General features: G+C 39.5%; 1 protein-coding gene across 1 annotated transcript in view; it reads right to left on the bottom strand.

Annotated features, from left to right (window-relative positions):
- Positions 1-11,728: 11,728 nt before the first annotated feature.
- The window catches only part of fgf6a (fibroblast growth factor 6a), an 8,280-nt gene continuing 913 nt past the window's right edge, over positions 11,729-19,095 (bottom strand). The window contains exons 2-3 of the mRNA XM_037682698.1: positions 18,647-18,750; positions 11,729-12,079 (exon numbers count right to left, since the gene is read on the bottom strand). Of these exons, the coding sequence (XP_037538626.1) occupies positions 11,903-12,079; positions 18,647-18,750 (281 nt within the window). The 3' untranslated portion in view covers positions 11,729-11,902. The remainder of the gene's footprint in view (positions 12,080-18,646; positions 18,751-19,095) is intronic.

Here is a 19,095-nt window from a genome sequence, read left to right as displayed (position 1 = left end):
TAGCACGTAAATATAAACTTCTCTGCCTTTCGTATAATCCCAGATTCTTAGATCCTTTCACTTTAGCCTTTCTAAGCTCTACATTATTTTAGAAACGTCATGTTTTAAATATGCTTTGTAGATAATGTTGATTTGATTTAAAAAATAAACTAGAGAAATGGCATTTCCTGCGAAAATTCAGTGTGAATGCTTCTTGCTGAAGAACTTGCTGCAAAACAGCTGAAATTACGTAGATTAAAACATTCTGAAATGTAGCTTAAATGGAAGAACAAGCCTTAACAGAAGAAAGCAGAAAGAACACATATATGCTGAAATAGGTTTGAAGTAGCCGAAATTAGCACAAAAATGAGGAAATTAGCTTAAAAAAGCTGAAATTAGCAAGAAAATATAGCTGAAAAGGCAAAAAAAAAAGCTTAAACTGCCAAAAGGAAGCAAAAAAAAAACCTGAAAAAATTTGTAATTCACTGAAAAGCTCAAGTTAGATCAAAAGAGCTAAATGGTAGCTGAAAGAGCAGAAAGCTAAAACTAGCAGAAAAAAGGTGAAAGGAGCATAACAAGCTGAAATTAGCATAAAGAAGTTAATTAGGCTGAAAGTACCAGAAAGTAACATGAAAAACTAGAATTTATCTGAAAACAGCTAAAATTTACTAAAAATTAAAAAACTAGCTGAAAAGTTAGGGCAAGCTTAAATTAGCAGAAGAAAGCAGAAAAAACATGTTTCCTCAATTATGCTGAAAGAAGCAGAAATTAGCACAAAAAAGTGGAAATTATCTGGGAAAAGCTGAAATTAGCAACAACAAAAAACAGCAGAAAAGTAGCTAAAATACAAAAAGAAGCTTAAGTTAACGGAAGAAAGTGGAGAGAGCACATTTTTGCTGAATTAGGCTGAAAAAGGTTGATATGTATGCAAAAAACATGGAATTGGTCGAAAAAGCTAAAATTAGCATAAAACAGCTAAATAGTAGTAGCTGAAATGGCAGAAAACACTTAAATTTGCATAAATAAGATGAAAGGAGCATAAAAATTGGCAGAAATAAGTTGGAAGAAGCACAAAAATATTGTAGTTAGCAGAAAGAATTTAAAAGGAACACAAAACAGCTGAAATGAGCTGCAAGTAGCTGGAAAAAAGTTTAAATTTGCACAAGAAAGTTGAAAGAAGCTGAACCAGAACAAAATGTGAAAGGAGCAGTAAAAGGTTGTAAACACATCTAAAGATTTGAAGGATGTAAAATGAGCTCAATTCATAAAAAATAGCAGAAAAGGCTAAATATTTCAAAAAGCTAAAGTTGTACCAATACCAAAAGTCTTAGCAGGATTGTCCTGAAAGAGCTGAATGTTTTGATTCATGATTTGTTGAAAATAAAACAAAAATTGTGGAATGAGAAAGATGCCAAAAAATGTACGGAAGAAAACTGGATCACAATAATGTGAATGCTTCATAAACATTCGCACTATTAAAGAATTAATAGTGAACAGGTGATCAAGAGGACGTTCAGTATCAGAGTGTTGGATTGGGCTGTATGTGGGCCAAAGATAAGAAAAGATAAGTTTATCTCTGCAACAAGCGCTTCAGTTGGATTTTTTTTTTTTTTTAAATGCTGTCAAGTATGAACTGTGGAAAACATTCTGATAAACTTTAAAAATGATCGGCTTCCCATTTGTTGGTCTTTGTAAATCTGTACATTCAAATTTTAAACATCTCATACTATAGTTTATAAAGTACACTGTTTCAGAATACTCTGCTGCATTTTAACTAGTTATCTAGTTTAGGTGTAATAAACATAATCAAGATTATTTAAACAGTTTATACAAATTCTAAGGGAATCAAACCATTATGACAATCTTGACAATGATTTTTTTCCATCATTCATCTTAAAGGAAACACAACAGGCCAATAAACAAGTCCAACGTTTTGCCCTAGTTTCAGCATTTCTCTGCATTAAACAATAATTAATTATAAATAAAGCTTCTCTTGTTTCACCCTGTCCTCCCGGAACAGGTTTGTTTTTTGACGTCAGAAAAGTCAAAATCAGCATCACAGAACGGATCAGCCAAGTCGCTCTTGAAATAGAAGCAGACGTTCCACAGAATCGTTTTGCCTTTAATAGTATTTCTTGTCAGAAAAAAAGCATCATGAAATATATAAATACAAGCATCACGTTAGAAATAAAGTCATCAAACAGGTTTCAATAAATAAATACTTCTCACTGCTGTGGCTTGGGGTGTCCAGCACCGGATCATTTCCTCTGAGTGCTTTCACTCAACTATTTATTTGGTACCACTTTACAATAAGGCTCCCCTTATAGATGGCTAATAAATTATTTATTGCCACGTTATTAATCCTTCTATAAACACTTTATAAATCATTAATAACTGCTTATTATGCATTAATTAAGGGTGACGGAGACAAAACTGACCAGTTTGTTGCCAAATAGTGAGCCAAATCTGTTCACCTATAAATTTCATCTAGAGTTGTTATATTAAACATTTATATTAGTTGCAGATACTTATAATGCAGTGATAAAGTACAATATTATATGCTAAAGAAATAGGTTTACAAATGCTTATTGTGCTTACAACTTAGTCTGAAATGTTTAACTATAATAACTCTATATATAGGTGAACAGATTTGGCAAGGAACTGGTCAGTTTGGTCTCTATCGCTCTTAATTAATGCATAATAAGCAGTTATTTATGATTTATAACATGTTTATTAGAGGCATTAGTAACTTATCTATAAACTACTTATTAGCCATCTATAAGGGAGCCTTAGTGGTACCATTTCCACATACGGTACGTGTAGTGACAACAACACGCCTCGATTTGTGTTTTTCTACGTGGGAATATTCACAGTTACACGTAGATCGCCTCATCTGGTTCAAGGATTAAAATTTAACAGACAATGGAGGGTAAAGGACACCAGGACCAAACTTTCTTTGGATCGTACCAAATTTATCTTTCATCTGCTCTTCAGGTCTGAACACAGGCGCGGCGCTCAGACTCATTAAACTTGATTGAAGCAAAAGTTTTGGGAATGTTTCGTGTATTTCCTGTCACAAAACAAAGAACAATAGTTGATTGTTTTCCTTGCAGCTCGTCTCGGAGGATCCACCCCCGAGATGCCATCAGATATAAAGTTTTTCTGTTTAACATAAATAATTGTATGCACGTTTTATAATTAATAGGCTAAAGTCCTTATTGGTGTTCTGGCCGATCTCCGATGTTAGTCTTAACAGGACTGCTGTCCCCGTTGGCTTGTAACACCTGCAGGGGGTCGTCGCAGGAGGAGATGGTTTCCTTGGACACGGCGCCCGCCTGATCCTGCTCAGGCTGTCCAGGATTTACGTCCTTTGCAGACTGGGAGGGATGGGAAGGATGGGATTCTGATCGCAGAGGATCAGCAGGGTTCACCTCCTCACTCCGTCTCTGCCTCTTTACAAAAGGATGCAGGAACCTCTCTAGCTGGGTCGACGAGGCTTTAAGCGGCCCCCGGCGAGCCACTCGTAGACCGCCACCCCCCAGTCTGATCGGCCAGTTCCCACTTGTAGAGTAAAAGGCATCACGAGGGGTTGCCAGCTTTGACCAAAGACGCTGGAAGAGACAGTCCCGTCTGTCCTTTCGCCTCTGTCACAAACAGAAAAGTCACGTTTACCGTCTCCTCGTGAACGTTTGGTGACTCTGGCGTGAATCAGGCCTCAAAGGTACTCACAGACTTGGACAGCTCGCCGTTCACGTCTGCACAGAGGAGCCGCTTTTTGCTCAAATCAAAGATTGACACAAAAGTGTTTCTAGTCGTTTTTATTGGAAAAATAACTAGAAGAAAGTGTAAACAAATCAGTGAATAGTTAAATGTCTGTAAATGTTAACGTGGTTGTTTTTTGAAGGTTTCTTAAATAGCTTGAAAACCATCCTGAATTAAATATTTTAATTGGCTTAACACAACATATATTAAAAACACACATTCTATATACAAATACATTTATAGGACAGTTACAGCCATGTTAAGAGGGCTTCAGATAAACTGGCTCATAATAAACACGATTCATATTTTAATTTACTATATAAAAAGACAATTATGTAGCTGTGTATACAAACACTTACCCAGAAGGCCTCTGTGAATATGTTTTCCTGTCGACCCGTTTTGTTCTGAGTAGAACGGTCCGGCACCGGCAGACATGAGCGCTGCAGTTCTCCAGCTGTGTGCGGGACGCTGGTGCCGCGGCCTGCAATCCACCGTTACAGAAACATGCACAGTAATCAGGGTGAGGCAGAGGAGCGCCAGTCGCATGATCAACGAGTTGCTCTGCGAATGTTCAGGGTGGTGTGAGGGCAGCTTCTGGAGGAGGAGAAAGTCCAACAGGCGTATTTAAACAGCGGGTCAATAAACCGGCTAACTCATTTACCAACATGACTCTGTGAGCTGTCCTCGGCTTTCTGGGCTTAAAAAGAGCTGCAGAAAGGAAGGAGCTTAACTTCAGTACTTCTCCCCCCGTGAACAAGAGGATTGTTGCTTTTATCTAACAACAACACCCCCCCCCCCCCCCAAAAAAAAAAAAAAAGCTTTAAATTTGTTCTGTGTATGCCTTTAGACAAAAATCTTGATTCTAGGTTTTCTTTGAATCTAGGTCAGGGATATTCAACTGGCGGCCCGCGGCCCAGAAGTGGCCCACAGGTGGCTTCAGTCCGGCCCACCAATGAGTTCATAAAAAAGATGAAGAAAAGATTCATTTCTTGAGTTACTGGCTGTGGCCCCCTGAGTTACTGGCTGTGGCCCCCTGAGTTACTGGCTGTGGCCCCCTGAGTTACTGGCTGTGTCCCCCTGAGTTACTGGCTATGGCCCCCTGAGTTACTGGCTGTGGCCCCCTGATTTACTGGCTGTGGCCCCCTGAGTTACTGGCTGTGGCCCCCTGATTTACTGGCTGTGGCCCCCTGAGTTACTGGCTGTGGCCCCCTGATTTATTGGCTGTGGCCCCCTGATTTACTGGCTGTGGCCCCCTGAGTTACTGGCTGTGGCCCCCTGATTTACTGGCTATGGCCCCCCTGAGCAGTTTAGTTGAACAGCCCTGCTCTAGGTTTTCTGGCGTGAACTGAAGGTTCAGTTTTGTGTATCCGAGCGAGCGCGCTCAGACACATCCAGGGAGAATGATTTCTAACCTGTTTATCAGTTAACTGTACTGATCTTGGTGTTTCACAAGAGTTCACACCCTGGGATCGCTCTTCACACCGCTTGGCCTCGTTCACGCTGAACTTCACAAATTCTTCAAAACGCACTTCAGCTTGTTACTTTGCAACACGCCTCAAAGGACTTGGCGTTTTGGAGTTAAATGACACTGTGACAGATTTGAGCATATGAAAGTGTTGAGATTTTTTTTTAGAAATAATATGCAGGATTTAAGCATAAGTCCTTTAAAGTTGATCGAATGTAAACGCTGTCCGTCTGTTGTCAGAACATTCATTAGAAGAGTCTTCTCTACATTTGTTTACACTAATATTTGTAAGTTTTGTGTTATGAATAAGTCCGAAGTTGAAGTTTCTGAAGGAATCTACTACTGGGAGTGTCAGTCTTTAAATACCTGTACTCCTCTTTATGGTTCGATGTTTGTGTTATGAATTTATTTTCACATTTAGCTGCAGGCTAACAAAACGGCTGTAAAATACAAGCTACGTTATTGTTGTGTCTGACAGGTCATAATCTTAAAAAAAAAAACTTTAAATTGTAGGTTCATAAGGCACCAAAACTTGAAAATTTATTTCATTTTATTAAATCTAGGATGTACAGGGATTGAGAAATGGTGAAAAATATGATGTAATAATTTAATAAATTAATATTTTCCTTTTTTATTTTCCTTCTTAAACCAGAACAGTTGCCTAAAGCTGGAAACACGGCACATTTTGCATCAGTCTTTGTTTTATTTCACTGGTTATTATTGTATTTTAAACTAAACATTTAATTACCTGCTTGCATTTTGATATAAAAAAGCAATAAGCAGCTTTATTTTTGTGGTAAAATAGTTATAATTAAGATTAAGGTGTAGTAACACATTATGTTCCCAAAATAACATTTTTTTAAAATAATACAAAATATAGTATTAAAAAAATCCCTCTTGGTCATTAATCAGGTTTATTTCCAGGACTTAGCAACAACCTAAAGTTAGTATAAATTAGAGTGACATTATAGAAAATGATTAAATCATTGTTGCCCGTCATAATGTTGATGGTTACTGTCCACCAGGAGAGGGTGCTCCATACTGGTGGACAGGTCTCAGGCAGTCACCTTGCCTTGTCATATTTAGACAAGAAGCAGAACTTTCTAAAATATATTGAATATAAAAATATATTTAGTGTATTTGTACTCAATTATTTTTATCCACTTTAGTGTAAATGTAACAATATATAGTTTGGATTTTCTCAAAGAAAGCTTCTCAGTTAGGAAGTGAAACATCTTCAAGTACAGAATAATGCCAGTTGTTAGATTGATTGATTTTTATCATGTCCTAGATGATTGAGAATCTACACCAGCATTTAGAATAAATGAGAAACACGTTGTAGACTTTAGAATAAATTAAAAAAGGTGCTTTTTAAGCATGGAGCATTTCCTCCCTAATAAATATGCCACTCGTGATCAGTGGGTGTAAACAAGTAACGCACACAACTTTAAAGAAGTCAGCCAAAGTATTTTACAAAACATCTTTTATTGTCATCTCAGGAATACATTTGACTGCTGTGCACAGCACATACGTACAAAAATAAAAGGAAAACCATTTGTAATATAGTCTTTTTCTTACTTGTCATCTTCTTTTTTTCAGAAACAAATGATTGGAGAAGTCTGTTTCAAACTAATTTACAATCATTTTAATAATCGGAACTAAGGCAGAAGGTGAGGTATATGTTCAAAAAGAGGAGGGGGGACTCAGAGGAAGCACTCTCCCCTCAGTGCAGGAATAGAAAAAACGGAGAGAGAAACATAAAGGCTGTCGACACGCAGGGAAACGGTCTCAGATCTGCCTACAGACCTGCGCTCCCTGCGAGCCGACACATTTTAAAACCAGCACAATGGCAAAGTCCAGACACTGGGTCTTTAATCGAAGGGGTAAGACGCACCTAGCCCACTCAGAACTCTACATGCATAATGAATTAAGGAGGCAAAGTGACCATTTGTCTGTTTGTAACTGCTCTAATCTTTTCTGCTCCACAGCAGCATCATGCAAACATCGCAGGGTTACTAACGCTAAGATTTCCTTCAGACTGGCACTCTGAAAACCTGATGGCAAACAAAGCAGTGTTTCTGTGCCAACGTCATACACTTCATTCCCCCCCCTCAAACCCAAATTGTATCCTACAGTTTAACGAGTCGGGATTTTACGCTTCCCACTCGCCGGCGGCTCAGGTTTCAGTTGTGCCGACAAATTCCTCTGAGCGATAAACGAGAAAAAAAAACAAACGTACAGTAATAACACGTGAAAATAAGTTGCGTGCCAGCTTGTTCTAAAGAAAGAAGAAAAACAGCATCACCTGCTGCACACATTTGCACTTCATAAAAAAAATTGCACCTTGTGTTTATTTTGATGAATTAGAAAATAAAATACTCATCAGTTGACTCCTTACTGCTATGAAAAAAAGCTACAAATGATCATTTACTGATCCGAGCAATATAATAAATACTGATCAGTTAAAATGACCAGTAAGATGCTCAAGACAAAAGCCTCCAAAAACAATGATCATCAACATTCCACGAACATATTTGACATCTCAAGTGATTCTTTTGCATCACAGTATTCAGTCCATCAGATAACTGACTCAGATATCTTGTTTTTTTCTGGAAGCACTGGATTATTAATCCTTGGCCTTTTGCTACAAACCAACTCAAACCAAAGTCAGTCCCTTCCTTCACCACCTCGCCACCAGTTTCCATCACTCCCGCCTTCATCCTCTTCCAAGTGAGGAACACAGCTTGCACAGTGAGACAGTGTCATGTTATTCCTGACTCAAGGTAAATTCATCAGATACTGTCTCTGTTTTGTGCTTTGGCAGAAGCAGAGCACGGCGGCCGTGCGCTCGTGGATAATTACACTCTGCTCAACTCTTCCAGCCCAGAACTCTGCTACTACACAGAAGCTGGAGCTTAAATGCTGCCTAAACCATTTCAAGTTACAATCCTAATAAAAAAAAACATTTTGCTTAAATGTAAATTAAAGCTAAATACAATGATGTGCAAATTTCATAAATCCATATTTCATTTACGATAAAACACAGTAAACATATCAAACGTTGAAAACTATGAAATTGTGCAATTTCTTTTAAAATGAGCTCTCTTTTTAATTGTATGACAATGCATCTCATAAATGTTGGGACAGGGCCATGTTTTCTAGTGTAAAGCATCTCTTCTTTTAACAACAGTCTGTAAAAGTCTTGGAACTGAGGAGACCAGTTGCTTCGCTGAGTTTTTGTTTCTTGATACAGCAAATCTTCTCTTTCCGTGAGAAATCTGAACTGCAGCACTCGGACTCTACTACACAGCCTTGCTGTTGTAATGGATTCAGTGTGTTTTAGTGTTGTCTTTGTGAAATATGCAAGGCCATCCCTGGAAAAGACATTCTGACACAGGAGCACATGTCGTTTTAAAACTTATACAGTAGTCCCTCGATACTTTGCGGTTCGACTTTCGCCGACTCACTCTTTCGCAGGTGTTCAATGTAAGATTGTACACTACACACGATTGGCAATAGGGAAAGACAAAACCCATCCCCGCCCCCTTTTTTCTCTTTCTCTGCTGTGACAGACAGCCTCAGAAAGAGAAAGGAGGGGGTGGGGGTCTGTCTTTCCCCATCGCTACTGCTCAGGGAGCAGGGATGAACAGATCAGATGAACAAATGTAGAATATTGGAGAAAATGCTTAGGTGGAAAAATAAGAGCGAATCAAATTAAAAAGAGAGAGAGAGTAGCTGAGTGTGGCTCACTCAGGTATAAGACAGACCCCCCCGCCTCTGCCTTTCTCTTTCCAAGACTGTCACAGCAGAGAAAGAGAAAGGATGGGGCGGGGGTGGGGTCTGTCTTGTACTTGAGTGAGCCGCACAAGCAGCATGGATTGTTTATTTAAAATAATCTAACGCGAACATTGTTAAGAATATTTTCATGTAGTGCCTCCTGAAGACCTGAAGACCATGACCATCCAGTGTTGACTTTCAGCCTCATCTTTTAAACTTGGACATTACTCCAGATTTTTAAAAATGTTTTGATGATATCATAGAATATAGATGATAGAATTTTTTTTTTTGTTTGTTTGTTTGTGGAACTGTTCCACAATTTTTAGTCATAGTTTTTTGCAGATTAGTGAACCTCTGCCCATCTTTACTTCTGAGAGATTCAAAAAATGGTCTTAGTCTTCTTACTGACCTGTTGCTAATTAACTTAATTCTATGCAAAATGCTCCTTCAGCTATTTCTTATTTGTATCACCTACTCTTACAGCCTTTTGTTGCCCCGTCCTAGTTTTTAAGCTGTGATGCTGCCATGATAATTTAAAATGACCCTAATTAAAATATATATATATATGTTACAGTTTTTAGTTGAAACATTTTGATGTTAACTAAATGACATTCAAAGAAAATATTGGTGTATGAAATTAGCATGTCCTTGCATTCTGCTTTTATTTACATCTTACACGCCCCATCTTTTTCAAAATCATGTCTGCATGTTCCAGACATGTTAAAGAGGCCATGAGGTATAAATATGAGAACTGCAAAGAAGAATCTTGCAACTTTTTCTTTATACTTGTTTCACCAAACTGCCCTTCTGCTAGTAGTATGCCACTTCAAGGACCTTGCAAGACAAATTAGAAAGTTAGTGATACTCTGACTAAAATGCACCTCATTGCAATATTTAAAAGACTGTGCATGTGTACTATGACTTGAAAATTCATCAGTACCCTTCTTATGAAAAAAAGCCTTCCAAAGTGCAGAGCTTGGTAAAGCAACAATCAAAAGACCAGAACAAAAAAATACCAACGTAAGAAACACGAGGATGGAACAACCAAATCTCTGACCTTGGTACAACAATGGCTCAGATGCACAATATTCCCAGGGTCCTGCGCTGACCATCGGGCCTGACAACAACCACTGAGAAGCCCCCATATCTGACACTCAGGCCTTTTCCTACATGTCCTCAAGGAGTTCAACAAACAGTCAGTGCTGCACACAGAATGCCATCTAAGTCCTCTGTTCATATTTGTGTTTTCTGCTGGGTTTGCTTTTATCCTGCAGAAAATTACAGTATCTGAGAGAGAAGTGTGAGCATTTTATGAATTCAAGTATGTTATGCTGCATAAACAAAGTCTGAATGAACATTACAACAAAAAACACTTCTTTCTTAACAAGAAGCTCTACTCTACCTCAAAGACTAACCCGAATAATGAATAACTAGCTTAAAACACTGGGTTAAAAAAAAAAACATTTTAAACTAATAATTACACTCAATAAAGTCATGAAGTCTGCAGCTGTTCCAGTTCTCTGTAGGCCAAACCAGAACACCTACATTATTTTAAACGAACCCAAAACGCTGTCGTATTTACAGTGAACTGACTGAGCAGCATCCTCTTTAATTTCACTCTTTTCTGTATAAACGTGCCACTTTAAGTGCCAGATATCATCAGTGTGAACTTCAAGCAGCTCCCTTTTTTAAAAATCTGATTGCAGTTTTTAAATAAAATAAAACATAAATACTCTAGGATGAGTCAGCAGCAGTGACGAAACGTTCAGGACTGACACTACAGTGTGGGGTAATGACGCACAGCAGACAGAAACGCCTCATTGTGTCAGGTTGATCATTTCCTGCTACGCAGACGCACCCTAGCCAATGAGCATATGAGCCGTAAATAAAAAAAATAAAATGCTTTCACAGAACCATTCTACACGCATGCTTAAAATCATTGCGCACCCATACATACAATACACAGTCAAACGCTCAGGCTGGCCCTACCACCCGGCTGCAAAACTAGTGAAAATAAAACCTGGGATTGTCAAAGCTGACTTGGACATGATGTTTTGGGGGTGAGGGAGGGTGAGTGCTGGATCTAAATCTAACCTTCCAAGAGGCTCTACTGGATCCTGTGCAGCATCTAGTCTCAGTTACTCAATTGATCCAAAAATAGAAAGAAAATAAAAGTGGAGAAACCTCAGACCATCGAGGAATTGGGCTAAAGTCCCTCATGGTGACTTAGGGAGTGATGACTTGCGTATGATTCCTATTTCTGACACGAGCCCCACATTTCTCGCATTCACTGGTGAGGGGGCCGCAAAAAGGAATTCAAGGCACAGCCACCTCATGACGACGCAAGAAAAACCACCAACAAATTTACAAGTGCTCCAGTTGCCCTGACAGCGACAGAAACAATCACCCATAGACGTCTAGCTTCTTGATAGACGACAACAAAATGTTTTAAAGTATACAGGCATTCCTCTGAGTGAGAATTTAATGCACACACTTCCCTTTTTCTAAATGTCCTTCACAATATATGGTTGTTTGAGGTATAATAACATCTCCGTTTTTATTCCCAAAAGATGAACCGTGACCCACCGGCAGGGCAAGCACTCAAACAAATCCACCATGCACCCATAAAAACCGAAGGGACGAACAACACTTCTCTATCCCCTCCGTATCACAAAAATGATGAAACTTATAAAAGCAGCACAGAATGGCATTTCAGTCATTTCTAATACAAAGTCAGCTACCCAAATATACATATAAAGTTTGAATAAATATCTTCAGATATAACTGTGTTTCTTTCTTTTGCAGTCCATGTTGTCTTTTGTGTTTGTACGTACGTATGTGGTATTTGTGTTACCTGGGATGTAATCCACATGTGCAAATAAATTTGTTATTGCCAGTTTTTTTTACCCCACCCCCTCATCATATTCGTGGTAAGAAGTGCGTTACAGTCATGGCAGTAGTGGCTCTGTTGCCCTTCTTCACACGGCCATGCTTGCTCAGTGCTATGTAGGACCCTCTGTAAACCAGAGACTCATAGGCGTTGTAGTTGTTCGGGAGCAAACTCTCCTTGAACTTGCACTCATCATGGAAGACTGTCTGGAGAGAAAAAAAACAAACAAACACAAAGAAAGAACGTGAATCTTAACCAGCTGGTTGAGAAAAGAATAGATTCTGTAAAACATAAAGTTAAAGCTTCTTAGATGTGTTTTATTTTCATCTGGGAATGAGTGGGACAAACATTAGGCCTTGAGATGAGAAGGTATTAGTGTTGATGATGTTGCCGGACAAGTTCAACTCAGACTTCATTCCAAGTTCTGAATGTCCACCAGAATGAGAGATAAGTCTTTGCCCAAAATCATGTAAACAAGTAATTTATCTGCAAAGCACCTTTCACACAAACAAGTGCAGGCCAGAGGGTCCCTTTCCTCTTTAGTATGGAGGACGTAGAGTTCAAGGTTTCCAAAAGGTGTTTCAAATTTTGATTAATCTCCCCATCAAACGATTTCCCACTTTGCCTCGTTCCATTTTAAATGAGCTTCAGCTGAAGGAAAACGTCTGTGTTTCTGGGTGGTGATCACGTATAATTTCTGTTTTGCGTGATGGAGCTTTAACCAGCAATCGTGAATGGTACAGTGAATTGTGTTTATGGACAATTTGTGGAAGTGTTGCTAAGACATGCAGTGATGTCAATAACCCCAATGTTTTATGTTCTGTTGAATCAGGGTTGGTATTAAAATACAAGATCAAGCTATATTTATAGACAAAATCTATACAGCTACTTTTATCCTGTTGCACTCCTTTGTCAAACACTGACCATCAATGGGTCCGATAGAAGTGACTCAAACTATCTGTCCTTCCATCATTACCCGCTTTTACCTTTTCTGGACTCTGGCGAACTGATATTTATCTCCAGCAGTCATTGGGTGAGAGGCGGGGTACTCCCTGGACAGGTCGCAAGTCCATCAGAGAGACAAATCATACAAACAATCATTCACACTCACCCACAGTGTTCAGATCCACTAAAAATGAGCTACAGTCGCATCACAATTGAGCTTAAATTAAACAGTCTCATGTCAGAGTTAAACTGGTCTCAGTCAGTGACAACTCCATTCAGCTGGTGACAGAATGGGGAAATCTACGGGATCTCAAAGAATAAAATCAAAGTGCGCAAGTGCATCTGAGAATGTAAAAAGTATGATGGCTCAACCGCTCAGTGGTTTAGGAATGTTGTTCATTAAATACAAATTTAAAGAGCTTAATGATTTCAGCAGATAAAACTAATCTTTTAAAATGAAGAAATTCTACAAATGCTGAAACAAACCAAGAAGAAGCTTTTCTAAGAATGCTGTGTAGCATGTCATTAAAGCAGACATGGTTCTGTTGTGGAAATCCTTGTATAGACCCCAAAAAACAAATAAAAACTACTGCCAGCGAACACTGCGTCCATTCATGTAGGACTAGATGTCGTTTTTCCAGTGCACAGATCCAAAGACAGCATCTATGGATGTGCATCAGTCCACACATGCATCCTACAAATGAGTACATTATCATTACAAGCAAAATCTGCTGCTATCCAGATGACTTTTTCCAGGGAAAGTCAGGTAAATTTCAGTAAGAAGATTCCAAGCATACTTTGTGTCCAGCTCAATTCAAACCCAACATACATTAACAATGTTAACACATAAAATAAAATTACTACTAAAATCATTGCAATGAAATTTCTCTTTAAATCCTTAAACAATGTGTCTTCCCTACTTACAGAACCTTAAGGTTCTGTTCACACCTGGAAATAAACCCCCATCTTGTAAGCTTTGATTTAGAGCATTCACACCTGGCAGTAACTCAAAAACTAAACTCTTAACTTGTAACTTCTGTGGCGTTATTTCCTATCCAAGGCAAACGTAACACAGCAATGGGCAAATAAATGCAATAAAGTCACAAACTACTCATCTCCACTGTTTCCAAAACTGTCGTAGTCGTGTTGAGGGCATTTTCCATCAGCCAGTCACAGCCCGTAAATCAAGTCCATGTGGTCTAGCTCCGTCTGCTCTGAGCCAACAATCACGTAAATGTCTGCACCTGCTCATAGTACCACGGCACTGGTTTACATGTCGCCATTTTAATGGATGAATTATATATTATAAAATAAAATAACATAAATGAATGCTGTGGTTGAGAGGATGTAAAAATTGCGGGTTTGATTCTTGTGGAGACGTTCATGGCTGACGTCAATTGATGTTTTGGTGTCAAATCTTCAGCTCGACTTGACTCGCTTGACCGTGGCCTGATCTGGAAGTGGGTGGAACCACCCGGGGCCAGTGGACCATCAAAACCTGCGCCGAATCGAGCCCAGTAGAGTCCACGGAAAAGGTCTTTTTGACTTTAACAAGGTTCTGGGCCATTAGCGTAATATTTTTGTGGAACTATCTAACAGACGTGATATACAGTTTAGAACGAAGCATAAAGTTAGTGCCTTCATAGAGCTCAACGTCAATGCAAAGACTCGGAACGCCACAGTGCAAAGACAGCCATCATCTGCTTTCTGTACTGTCTCACAGTGAAGGCAACACACTGCTGTGATTAATAAAGGGAAGATGATGTCTAAATGCTGCTCAGACTTGTCCTGTGGTTGAAACAGCACTTTATAGCTTAGTGACCATGGCAAGTCTAGTCAACTCTAAAAGCAATTCAAACCAAATTTAAACTAAAGAGAAACTCACCACATCACATCCTGACAATCCATACTGAGATATTTTGTAAGAAGGGTTCTGATAAACAGTTGGTTATATCTTTTGGCCAAAAACTTAAAAGCATTCTAAAAGACAAGCAAACAGAAAAATTGTGTAGCTTTAAAATATTCCCAAGGACGACTGTTTAATTACCTTTAATCAGGTCAGTAGCTCAAACTGATTTTTATTTTTTTAACCCCAAGATGTCCTGGTAATAACTTTGCTGCTTTTGTTGGGTCCCATCAGATCAGTAGGAGGTCACAGATTGTGTTCAGGCTACCAAAAATCCATCCATTATCTTTACCCGCTTCTTCCTTTTTGGGTCGCGGGAGTCACTGGCACCCTTGTCCAGCCATCACTGTGCGAGAGGCAGGTACACCCTGGACAGGTCGCAAGTCCATCACAGGGACACAGAGTCAAATGAGACAAACAACTAGGGATGCACAATATTATTGGCATGGTATCGGCGATAAAGTTAAATATAGAACATCGGCCATTCCATCAAAATAATTGACCAATATAAAAGGCGCTGTTTTTGTATGACAACCCAGTGACAAGGATGTCTGCAGCGCCAGCACAACATTATGACGTCATGCACGCCGTTGAGTTTAGATTTGTGAAAACTTACAAATTTGCACTGTTCGAGTGTTGTTGTGTTAGAGAATAAATGTCATGAATAAATTTGGCATTAAACATAATCCAAGTTGAAGTGTTTCATCATTTTCAGCCCCCTTTTTGGCATCTGCATTTGGTAACTGGTCAAATTGATAAAGACCATGCAGAATAATGTAGTATTTTAATTCCACAGCAGAGAAAGCTATGTAGTCTCTAGAAGTTGGTCTAGGAAAAAAATATCGGTACTAGTATTGGACAAATAAGTTTTGACATATCAGCCAAAAATCTAATATCGTGCATCCCTACAAACAACCATTCACTCTCTCACTCTCATCTAGAGACAGTTTAGAGTTACCAATCAGTCTAACATGCATGTTTTTGGTCTGTGGGAGGAAACCAGAATACCCGGAGAAAACCTACGCATGCACGGAGAGAACATGCAAACTCTCCCAGAAGGGCTCCCGGACCAGGATTCGAACCAGGATAACCTGCTTGCTGTGAGGCAGCAGCTCTACCTGTTGCCCCACCGTGCTGCCCGCTACCAACCATGTGCAAACAAAAGGGGTTCAGACCAACTCCGAAGGTGGTTTGGGTGAAACTATTTCCAATACCCAATGAATCAGTTCACATCTGTATTTAGCCCCATCAGAATTCAATCCAATGGCTAAAGATGGATTTTACTGCCAGGTGTGAACAGGGTCTACGAGTCCTGCACCAATGAATTTAAACATGCTACTATGGTACTGGTATTTCAGACATACCACATAACTGATTTATTTCATATATTTCTAAACATACACAATTTGTTCAATTAAAGTCATTCACCTCTCATCCATTCCCTCTCTGTTCTGGTGGTCCACAAGCTTCTGTCCTCAACCCTCTCCTTTTTTGTCATCCGTCTCCTCCAACTTGGCAAAATCTTTCAAAAACATAACATTTTCACTGTTATGCGAATGACACCCAGCTCTATCTGTCTACCACCCCCCACCTCCAGCCCCTCCACCCACCTCACTGACTGTAAAATCACTCAGATTTTACTATCTCTGAAAACAAAACAATCGTAGAAATATTTAGACTGTTTGCAACAGTGTGGAGGCTGTATTGAACTGGGACTTTTAAACAAGAAGAAAAAGATCAGAACCATTGTAATTGCTATGGAAACACTTGAAAGCACAATTTCCCCCTGAACTTTCTTGCTTAAGTCTAAATATCTGCCTGGATAAAATAACTTGACTCTGCATTTGGCTGGCAGTCCATGACACATTGAGCAGCAGAGCAAACACTCCTTCAGAAAGCATGTGGTCTAATTCAATCTCTTATCAGATCCTCAGTCTGCTTCGCAAGCTAACGCTTCATCACTCAAGACCAGATAACCGGCTGCATTCTGCCTGTCAAATATGTGAGTCACAACAAGTAAACTGCGTGTCAGTGCGCTCTTAACACAACGACCCCCTCGCCGCCACAAGGGACAGCTTTAAATTCATGACTCTTTGCTCTGCCTAAAAGAGAACCACTTTTGTCCTCTGAAAGATGTCTCTAGTAAGCCTGCAGTTTTATATGTGATAAAGAGCGTATCAACCATACTAATCAGCTTTTACAGAGAAAACATGACTTTATTACCCCTCAGTAAAGATGCCTTGTCCAAATGAGTTCAAACTAGCCACAAACATGTAACATTATAAATACATGTGCAACAAGCTGGCTTATGCACCAGCCTGAATAGATATTTGCCTAAACGACCACATTTTCTGTCATTTTTAAACAAATATCAGCATATCTTAAAAAACATCAGGCAGCTAATTCTTTTCCTGAAAAAAGTGGCATCAGAGTAAAACAGGTTGCCCAGTTTTATTTCCAGCTCAAACCCATTCTTTCTTGCGTGAAAACACTGGACTAAGGGTTAAAATAAGTAACAGACGATTATTTCAAGTGACAAATGTTGGCGAACACATTCACTAAGTTAGTAAAAGAAAGGATGAGATGGGGTTAAATGTGGACACCGTATTTTACTCACAACAGATAAATATAATTGTTTAATTTATAAAATAAAATAAATGTAATTCAAAATTTTATGGCAGCAAAACATCTCAGAAGGTTGGCACAGAGTTTACCCCCGCTTTACAGAAAAGTCTGTAAATATTGAGGAACGGAGGAGACCACTTGGGGGGGGGGGGGTTTGGGGGGGGGAGATGTTGTTCCATTCTTGACTGATGTACAGTATTAGCTGTTCAGCAGTCCTGGTTTTTATTTTTTTTATTTTGCCTGTATATAATTTTCTGTACTGGCGGTGCCTTTCCAGACATATAAGCTGTCTATGCCAGAGGCACTAATGCACCCCAATACCAACAGAGAGGCAGAACTGTGAACTGTGTGCTGATAACAAACTGAAAGCTTCCTCTTCTTTATAGATCACACGGTGTTCATAGTTTACTAAAAATTGTCAATGTTGTCAGACCACAAAACAGTGTTCCACTTTGCCTTAGTTCATTTTGCCGTAAAATTCTAAATGATGCTATTTTTGAACGAAAAAATTATGATACAATTTCTTAATCTTAACATTTGACGCGTTAACAATATTCCAATGTGATTTGTGAATAATATGAGAGTTTAGGATGTTTGCGACTCATTGTATTTATTTCAGTAATTTTTACTAGCTTCCTGTGTTTTGGCCATACAGGGACGCAGCCGAAACACTCAAATGCTCCTTTTAAGCTTTTTGAGTCTTTTCAAATATTTCGGACGACAGAAAAACATTTTGGTGACAAAGACAAATGTAATAACAATAATAAAAAGGCCTGAACAAATGTGTCAGAAACTGAAAAAAAAAAGTAAGGAGCTTTAATCCCCCCCCCCCCCCCCCCCCCAAAAAAAAAACAACCTAATTGTGATTCAGAGTGATCTTTGCAGGCAGATGCTGATGCAGTGTGTGTCAGTGTAATGTGCACTGCATTGCAAAACAAGCATTATTCCGTTTAAATCGATTCCCAGTTCTGCTGACAGGCATCAGGGGGGTTCCCACCTCCACACTCACAGGACCACATGACCATCCTGTGGGCTAAACCCTGCATCTGTTAACCTCATCATTAGTCGCCCAACACGCCTCGCACACGCTTTAAATAGAGCTTTATAAATTCCTGATGGAATCAAAATATATGGACTTTGCAACTTCTGATGCTCCCCTGTGGGCCAAAGGGCATGACACCCCCATTCCAAAACATGACCGCCAACTTTTAAATAACGGGGGAAATGAGAAGGGGGCGGAGCCAGTCCTAATTTCAGGATCCAATTGACTAAGAAATGAAATGTTGTGCATACCTACCGTTCCGTATAACCTCCCGCGGCTGTTCATTGCGACGAACAGCTCACTCCTCACCCCGAACAGGCTCACCACCCCCCTCTCCACCGTGGAGATCTCCACCAGACCTGGTGCAGGACAGAGAACAGGCATTAAGGTGGAAATAAACAGCTTCCTGACATGTCAGTGTGTTCTCAGGACAGGGTTCTCTCTCTCTCTCCCTTTGGGTGGAACCTTGCAGGATGCTGTGCAGCATGCTTCTTTTTTTTTTTTCCTTTGTCCCGCATCCTTCACTCCCAGATTCGCATCCGTCAATTACGCGCATGCTGTTTTTTTTTTTTTGTGTGTTGTTGCTCTAATTGTTTAGACGTGCACTGAAGTGGCTGCTGCTCTCTGGACCGCCCTCAGAGCGCTGCGTAAAAATAAGTTGTGGCTAAAAGCGTCCACACATTCATGACATGGTTGAGCTTGGA

Source organism: Nematolebias whitei, chromosome 10 (assembly GCF_014905685.2).
Source record: "Nematolebias whitei isolate Nwh7 chromosome 10, NemWhi1, whole genome shotgun sequence".
Taxonomy (NCBI): domain Eukaryota; kingdom Metazoa; phylum Chordata; class Actinopteri; order Cyprinodontiformes; family Rivulidae; genus Nematolebias; species Nematolebias whitei.
Note: the sequence above shows the minus strand (reverse complement) of the source record. Positions and strands in the feature narration are given on the sequence as shown.